Source organism: Psittacula echo (genome assembly GCF_963264785.1).
Source record: "Psittacula echo genome assembly, chromosome: 6".
In the NCBI taxonomy this organism is placed as follows: domain Eukaryota; kingdom Metazoa; phylum Chordata; class Aves; order Psittaciformes; family Psittacidae; genus Psittacula; species Psittacula echo.
The window spans coordinates 69,115,701-69,125,107 of NC_137743.1; the positions used below are offsets into that span (position 1 = coordinate 69,115,701).

At 39.2% G+C, this 9,407-nt stretch overlaps 1 protein-coding gene across 1 annotated transcript; it reads left to right on the top strand.

The window, feature by feature from the left end:
• Positions 1-237: 237 nt before the first annotated feature.
• On the top strand, positions 238-8,809 carry RBM45 (RNA binding motif protein 45; the record flags this gene model as incomplete). Its single annotated transcript, XM_080621062.1, has 9 exons — positions 238-516; positions 1,955-2,077; positions 2,206-2,332; positions 3,789-3,899; positions 4,250-4,426; positions 5,306-5,435; positions 6,727-6,823; positions 7,192-7,358; positions 8,617-8,809. The coding sequence occupies 9 exons, from the start codon at positions 238-240 to the stop codon at positions 8,807-8,809; spliced, it is 1,404 nt and encodes a 467-aa protein (XP_080477188.1).
• Positions 8,810-9,407: the final 598 nt, after the last annotated feature.

The window sequence follows — 9,407 nt, forward strand, 5'->3', positions numbered from 1 at the left end:
CAGCTGCCTAGCTCCTCCAGGAAGGAGACGTCGGTGCCCTAGGAGGGCGGCCGGGAAACTCCACCCGCCGCAGGCTAGGTTGCAGCCCTAAACTGAGCCTTCGGGAGGCGGGAGAGGCAGGGCTAGTGCCGAGAAGGAGGAGGAGGAAGCGGAAGAAGTTGTTTCCCCGGCGGAAAAGCGTTGCGGCCGTTCCCCGCCGGCCTCTGGGAAAAGCTGGCAGCCCCCAGCATCCCCGCTATGGAGGAGAGCAGCGGTTGCCGCCTGTCCGCCGAGTGCCTGGACGAGCCGCCCAACAGCCGCGTGTTTGTGGTGCTGAGCAAGGACACCGGGGAGGCTCTGATTCGGGAGCGCTTCGCCCCCTTCGGGGACATCCAGAACATCTGGCTTCTGCGGGACAAGCGCACCAATGAGTCCCGCGGCATCGCCTTCATCAAGTACGCCCGCAGCTCGCAGGCCTGCCGGGCTATGGAGGAGATGCACGGCCGTAGTCTGGCCCCCGACACCAAGCCCATCAAGGTACCGCGCCGCCCGAATCCTGCTGGGGAGAGGGACCCGGGGTGGGCGACCGAGGCCTGGCAGGGCGCCCCCTTCCCAGCGTGGCGGCCGCGGACGGCCGCAGGACTCGGCCGCTCTGCCCAAGCTTGCTGCTGGAATGTAGTGCCGGCCTACATGAGGCAATGGGAAGCTCCTCGGCGAGGAGCTGGCTGCGGGAACAGCGGTGGTGGATGCCTGGCTGAAGCTATTCTCCTTGTTGGGCACAGGCAGCGAGCCGCCACGGAGCACGTCAGACCCACTTCTGTGGTCTGCTCTCCGCGCGTAATGCTGGTGCGGTGCCGTCGCCCTTCTGGGTCAGGTGCGGGGCGGGTTCGGGGCTTGCGGGCTTGGCGGTGCTCTTCAGGAGCCGCGGTGCGTCTCACCCTCGAATGCCGCTCCCACGCGGGGCGTAACCTGCCACAGGCCTGGGGAAATCACAGCACCCGGAAACTAGGTGTTTTGTTTGGTTGATTTAGCCTTGAGGAAGTCTCTGAAATACACCGGTGTATCTGAAGTGTTGCAAGCAAGATCGATGTGGGTGGATAAATACAGCTGCCTTTAAAAGGATATTTTATGTTGATCATGTTGATCACACATATTTCATTTGAAAATGCAATCGAGTCAGTAAAATCTTTTCTGAAGAACTTGCTGTTAGAAGCCAAAAAATCAGAGTTGTATTCCTTCCTCCCGTGTGACTATTAGAAAAGTAATTTGAGAGCTGTGTGAAACCAGTTGCTGCTTTTGCGTAAGAGGCTTGCTTTGAATGTTGTTTGTATTTTCCTTATTCAGTTATTTTGTGCGGGTTTTTTCTGTTGTTTGGTTGGGTGGTTTTCTTTTTTTGTTGTTGCTGTTGTTGTTTGCTTTGCTTGGTTGGTTGGTTTTTTCCTGGTTGTCTTCTGGTGTGCACTTCTGAGGTGAAATTTGTTTCAGTAATTAAAAAGTATTTTTAACAGTTACAGATGTGAGAAGTTATGATCCTTCATAGAGCACTAGACCTGCAGACTTCAGCCCAGTTGAGCAGTGAACTGCAGTGGCAAGGTTGTAATAAGCTGCTAGGCTTTTTTGTTTGTTTGCTTATTTTCTTAGGACTGCTGTACTAGGCCTGTTGTAGTGATACATTTTTTGTTACCTCACATGTGACTGGTGATATTGACAGTGCTGCTGAATCAGGCTTTGGTATTCTTGATCATTCTGCATAATCCCCAGTGAGAAATCCTGCTGTCCTTTGTGCTGTTCAGGAAACCATTTGAGGTGTATTATATCTGCTGATCTTTTGTCACAGATGCATCTATGATGGGAAATAATCTCTTTTTTCCATGTTGGGAAAGCTAGCTTTTGTGCAAGACACAAAGTCTTATTTAAACAAGCTATTTTTCTTGCTTGCTGATATGCAGTTATGTCTATGTAATTATTTCATTAGGTATTTATTGCGCAGTCAAGAGCTTCTGGAAGCCACCGAGATGTTGAAGATGAGGAGCTTACACGAATCTTTGTTATGATACCTAAATCCTATACAGAGGAAGATCTGCGAGAGAAGTTTAAGGTACTACTTTGCTATTTGTTAATTGCTTCTCTAAATTGCCTTTGTCTTAATTTATCAGAAGGGCTTAACAGATGGAGCTTAATGGATTTTCAAGTATTGTAAATTAATATGCTTTTTAATTGTTCTAGATGTATGGCGACATTGAGTATTGCAGCATTATTAAAAACAAGACTACTGGAGAAAGTAAAGGTTTGGGCTATGTGAGGTATTTAAAACCGTCGCAAGCTGCCCTAGCAATTGAAGAGTGTGATCGAAGTAAGAATCTGAATTCTTTCAAGTTTTTCACAATAAGTGTGTATCATCATTAATGTACATTTCATTTTTAGTTTTGTTTACATGTAAATTATTTGATGTAAACCCATCTTGAGACAGTTATATTGCAAATAAAAAATAGTATTAACATTGGTTGAGAACAGCCACTTGGTTACAGTCTTGCAAGACCAAACTGTAAGAAGGATCAGTGAAAGGAGTTTGGAAAATGGATACAGAGTTTTCTTTCATGTGTTATTATTGGCCTATAATATAGGCTTCATACACAGGAAAACCTCATTTTAATGTGTCCCTGGGAGTATGCATTTTAATCAGATGTATTTGATAAAAAATGAATTCGCATATAAAATGTAGTCGATAATCCATGGAGATTCTGTTGTGATTCCATTTATTTAAGAACAAATTCATCCTAATCAGAGTTTGTGTTTTTGTTTCTTTACATTTAATATCACGATTAATCTGTTACAGAATGAAAGACTTTGTATGCTTTATAACCAGCCATCTGTCATTTATGCTTTAGCATCAAAAAGGTGTTAATGAATTTTAGTGAGTTTGGTGAAAGGCCACCAAGGTGATAAGGGGCTGAAGCACATGAATTACGAGGAAAGACAGGGGGAACTTATCCAGGAGAAACAAGGCTCTGGGGGAAACCTAACTGCAGCCTTCCACCTCAACCTCCTGTTCAGTGGTTGCTTAATCAAAATATGCAGTGACTTGGCATGTGCATGTGTTTGCTCTCTCCTTTCCCCCCCAATATACATGGTTCCACATCATATATATCATAAGTGGTTCTACAAAAATAATATTTGTGGCAATTCTCACGTGGGACTATGAGTCTGAGATTACTTTGCAGTTAAATTCTATTTCCTTTTTTGCTGTGACATTAAAATTGAATTAGTTGATAGCTTAAGAGTCATACCTATTTATTTTGTAAAAACAAAACATAGATCAGTGCATATATACATAGACTGCTGTTAGAGTACCTAAGTTCAGGTGACTGCCTTTGGAGCATCTCTGAATCCTGGCAGGCGTCGCAGAAGCTGAAGTTGGAAGGGACTTTGGAGGTCACCTTGCCTAATCCCTGTGCTCAGGCAGGGCCACTTGGACACCGTGGTTTCCTAAGACCATGTCCAAACACCTTTTGAATATCTCCAAGGATGGAGGTTCCTCATCTCTGGGCAACCTGTGACAGTGCTCAGTCACTCACACCAAGTAGGCTCTGTTGTACTTAGAATTAATCTAGTTTCATGCGGAAGTTGTTAACTTTGACACAACTATCACAGCAGATTTTGAGTTACAGATTAGTTATTTTCCTAAAGCCAGCACTTACTGGAATTTCTGAATAATGTGTTTCTAAGTATACGGTACTTGGAGAATGTGGATCTGGTCAGGTAATTCAGATGTGCTAAAGTGTTGCTATATGTGTGGTTGTTCCTTTCAGGCTACAGAGCCATTTTGGCTGAACCTAAAAATAAGTCGTCCGAGTCTCTTGAATATGATTATTATAGTAATAATACAAGGCAAGAGTCAAGAGGAAATACACTTTCATTTTGTAAGTCACGTTTTTTTTACACTAAAAATGATCTGTGGTCTGGAGTATGGTCACAAAATGAGGATGCATTTTGCAATAAGGGAAGATAATGAAGGCTTGTGTCAGCACCTATATAGTAAATCAGATGTTGGGGTTAGAAACGAGCCAGACATTTCATTTCTATATTTTTATGGTTTGCTCTAGTTGGTCACTTATTTTGTGACCTGCATTGGAGAAATAAACATGTTACCTTTAGTATATAATTGGCTTAAAAGGTGAATTAAAAGTATGTATGAAATGAAGGCATGCTAGTGTGATGACTCAAATTATTCCTTTTTCATTTATTTATTTATTAAATGTTGATTCTTGAGGTGGGCACCCAGAGTTTTGTTGTTTTGAAAAAGAGTGCAGAATTCAAGAGTCAGTCTCCAAACGTCTGTCAGTGGTATCACGGCTTCCCTTTATCCAAGAGCAGCTGTTTGCCCTCTTTGATCTAGTTCCAGGACTGGAATATTGTGATGTTCAGAGAGATCCTCATACCAACAGTGGTAAGTAAAAGTACAAAATATCTTTTTCTTTCTGTTAAGGGAATTCCTTTTAGTTGTACTGCAGTTCATTTGTATTACAAGATACACTACAGTTGTTTAGAAAGACTGTTTTATGTATCAGTTGTTGCTGCTATCACTGATGCATAAACCCAGAAATTCAGTTTTGTTTGAAACCCTTTTTACAGATAGCCTTCAATACCTTTGTTTTCGGATGATAAAATCTCAAGAAGGACAGAATCAAACCCATGAGAAGTGTTTTTTGGTTACATTAAGTTAATAGTTTGGGGCTAAATAAATGGAGAAAACGTTTCAAAATGTTAGCTGTATAGTGTAAATGTTTTCTAAACAGATTGTGTGAGTTTTCATCTTGAGAGAGGTGTGTGTCTGTGTAGAAGCTGACATGAATAAACTGCATGAAATAAATCCAAAACAAATCATGTTTTGTCTTGGAAGGATTGTTTTTGTTTCGGTCTTATTGTTTTGCTGTTGCTGAGAAGAATGTGGAAGATATATCTTCGCCAAGAAACTTGAAATTAAATTGATTCACAGAATTAAAACGTAAAATTAATTGTTGATGGGATAATTGCATTTTAAAATGAAACTCTATGTGCCTTTGTCCGTAACTTGGGGTTAAGGAAGAAGATGAGTTTTTGCTTGCGTTGCTTTATTACCAGCTTTTCAAGTTGGCATAAGTATAGCTGATTTGTCACTGAAGTTTTCTTTATGAATACTACTGATTAATGTAGTGTGTGGTGAAAGACTTAAGAATTTTGTATCTTCCATGACTAATGTGCAGCTTAATCATATTGCTTTGTATGAGTGTAGTTTGTCCTTAGGATTTACAAATATCATACTGGAACTGTGTACACTGTATTTTAGGGTATGCTGTGATTCAGTACAGTACCGCTGCCTCAGCCATATATGCCAAGTATAAATTACACGGTTTTGAGTATCCTCCTGGAAATCGATTAACTGTCCTTTTCCTAGAAGATGGGAGTGATAGCTCAGAGTAAGTACCAATACATAGAGATGCAAAGTTGTTAAGTTGTGTTCTGGAGAGCAAAATTTAAAATAAATACACAAATTTTTAACTTAAGAACCAATAGCAATGTCACTGTGATCTTGTTTCATACTTACAGATAGTATTTTCTGAAATGTAGGTAGTTTCGTTTTGTTTTTTTGGTTTTGTCTTCTAATGATTTAGAATAAGCCTTTGAAACTTACTAGTTTTTGATAAAGAAAAGATTAAACTATGTATTTTTAAGATAGATTGCAAAACTTTGTATTTGGCAAGAATCTTTATAAATGTCTGTAATATGTAACAAGGCTGGAATGTGTTTTTTGATGAGGCTTTTGTGTTAAAAACGAGATTCATGTGCTTGATCTCTTGCTCATGCTTGCAGTACTGGAAACAGTAGTGTTGTGAAGCACATACGTACAGTAAAACTGTTGGGTGCTGAGGATCTATCAGATCTGTCAGAGCCAACTGTGTGGGCATAGTCATGTTTTACTTTGACTGTCTCTAATCTGTTCCTGTGATTTGAATGCCCTTTAAAAGTTGGAGCAGCTTAGGTACACTCCTGCAGTGAATGTTTTGTCTGAGTTTCATCCTAAAGGAATCTAGTTTGTCGTACTTATTCTGCGATACGAATGAGGACAGTAAGGAGGACAATGGGGAGTTTCACTTTAGAAGTGCATGTCTAATCTAAACAAAAATAAATATTGCAACCTTCATTCTTCAGTAATTCCTACTTTTTCATGGCCCTACAACATGGGCTGTGAACCCATGCAAAAAGGGCAATTGATCTTTCTTATTCTGCATCAGAGGAAAGAAAAATCACTGGAAAATGAGAGCTGGAAGTAAACTTCCTGTGATAATATTCTGATTTATGAATTGAATCTCTGTGCTTGTTATGGAAACAAGTGAAATTTTCCTGTCCCTTCTGCCTTTTAGGTACTTTTCACAAAATGTAGTGGGCTCTGCAGAGTGGGTTTTTTTTTTCTTTTGTTTCCTTCCGTCCTCCTCCCCCGAGCATTAAAAAAACCAAGAGTTTTGTATCACTTTACATAGAAGTGTGTAAGTGTTTTCAGTGAGTTGCAGCTAGTGTGTGTGCTTTCAAGTCATGTCTAGAGTGTCTTGAAAGCCTGGTTTGACTTTTTTTTGCTCTTTATTTGCATGATTTTATAGATTTCCGGAAATACTTCTGGATGCACATTAAAACTTGTTTTCTCTTGCTGAATTGAAGAGTACTGTAATTTAGCTCACTCTTTAAATAGTTTATTATCACTTCTGCTTGCAGCCTCATCAGAAAAATGGCAACACAGCTGGTAACAGCACATGTGTCATCAGTGTTGCGAAATAACAATGCAGTTGTTCAGCAATATAGGACACCTCCTGTAAGTTAATATAATAGATACTGTTCATATTCTTCTGAACTGCTGTAAGAAACTTCATCTATGTCAGTACAGATCAACTGGTCTTCTGTAACTGTTTTAGATGCTACCTTTAAGATGTACCTTTAGATGCTACTGTTTAAGATGTACCTTTTATTCCCCCTAAAGGTGTCTGACCTCACTTGGATTTATTGTGCAATTTAATGAAATAACCAAAGTAAAGAAATTGAGATCAGAACTGGTAGAGCCCGCTTATGTCCTGTGATTTGGGAGAAAAAATGATTATAATAGGGCAAAATAACTTCCCTGCTCCTCTCTGCACCCCTCCCCCATCAGTTAATTTATACTTGCATTTTTCCTACCTGTTTCAGCAGGCATTTGGAGGAACCTGTGGCTCACAGTTACTTCAGCCTCAAACGGATGCCATACTTCCACCACCCAAAAAAAAAGTTCCACCTGACACTTCTGTGAAGGAAAGGCTTTTCATACTTTTTCATCCCCATCCTTTACCTATAAATGTATTGGAGGATGTGTTCTGGTAAGAATCCATTTACAAATAAGTGTTCTCTAATAAAAAAAACAAACATGAAAGTAAGTGTTGAAAGTAAAAAAAGCTTTTCATCATGAAAACTCCTTCAGAAAAGAGTGCACAGTAAGTAATAAGTGATCAATAGGTAACAGTTGCTTTTTGAAACAGATGTGTAATGGAATTCACTGTGGAGCATAGATGCAACATTATCAGTACAGTAGCTTTATCATTGGTTAATAATATTGATTAATAATCTGAAGTAAAATGTCTCTTTACTTTTTTTTTTTTTTTTAAACCAAAAAATGTGATACTTTCAGTTCTCACAGCCTAATTTATTTGGCCTTTTCTTGTACATATTTCTCTAGGGAATTTAAGTATTTTGATAAATTTCTGTAGTAACTTAGTTGAGTAAATATAGGGAGGTATTTTTTTCTGATCTGTCCTGAGACATTTTCATGGTTTGCATCTTAACACTGTTAACAACTGACCTTTTATACTACCTCCATGCAAGGACCAAAGACTTCAGAGACAACTTTTGTCATCTTTAAAACAGGTCCATAGTTCAACTGTTCACCAGTATTTTATATGATTTATTTTTAGTATACTGTCAGAAAAAAAAGACATTTCCTTCTTCTAATGGCTGGCATTTTCAATAAATCTTGGAAAGCCAAAATATTTTTGAAGCACCAGGGGAGGAAAAGAAAGGAAATTTCTGTCCAGGAATCTCCTGAGGACTTGGAAATCTGGGGTTTTCCATAACGCTTTGGTGCTTGCTTTCTGAGTCGTTTCACTGAGACTTTTTCTAAGATTAATCACACCTGAGCAAGTTCATTTAAATAAGAGGCAAGTTTAGCTTTTAAATAATCTTCTACTTCGTGTATGTGTGTTCTTGTTGTCTGGGTTTTGTGGGATTTTTGAGTGCCATTTAGTCTTTGGGGAATATGGTATTGATTAGCTTTACGTATTCTTTTAAATAAGTGAGAAATCACTGGTGCTTGTGGTTCTATTGTAATATTCCATAGAAAACACTGCCTGTGAAATTTAGGTTTTATTTCTATTCCTGGCTGTAATTCTAGGGAAAGGAATATGAAAATTGGGAGGATTGGAAGAAGGCAGCACAAGAAAGTATAGCATGCATACGAGAGTATAGTTTTTGCAGCCACGAAATCATACATACTTCAGATTGGATAATAGGTATTTATGTTGCAGGAAAACCTGGAAAACCTGTAAATTATCTTCTTCTTTCCTTTTTCTTTTCCCTACCCAGTCGTTTTGGACAGTTGATTAAAGTTTACCTTGTGGCTGGAAAAAATGTGGGCTATGCAAAATTTGCAGACAGAGCAAGTGCCAGTGATGCCATAACTGCATTACATGGAAAGATTGTGAATGGTGTCAGGCTTAAAGTAAGGTTGGCAGACTCGCCTTCAGAAGAATCTAACAAACGTCAGAGAACTTACTGAGAGGTGAGTAACCAGTCTGAGCTGTTAATTAAACTGAAGTTCAGTTGTTTGAAATAGTGATAGGTAAAGTATTCTGAAGCTAGTTATGAACTTGTAATGATAAACTTTATATCTATTTTTAGCTAACAACTTGAAATTTAATTTGTGATATGTATGAATACATATATGTATATATGGAGATGTGTATGCTTACACATACACATGTACACTTTATTTTAGTAAAAGTCTATTTTTATAATTTTGAAACAAATATGAACCAGTGGATTAACATCAATCTGGATGTTCATAGAAATATTCACTTTCTGTACATAAGAGTATCAGTTAACATTGGGGAAAAAAAATAAACAATAGAACTGAGCACAGCTTGTGTGTGTCTTTCTTTCATTAAAGAAATCCCTTACACTGGTGTTGGATAAAGATGCAGAGTTCAGCCCTTGAAGGGCAGAGTAGGAAAGGCGTAGATAAAAAAAAGGACGTGGGAAGGCTGCTAGATGAAAATGAAGGTTTGGGATATTTGAGGAATCTGGATTCTCAGAAATCAGGTGTAGCTAGGATTTGTGATAGTGAAGAAAATACTGCCGAGCTTCTTGTGGAGGGA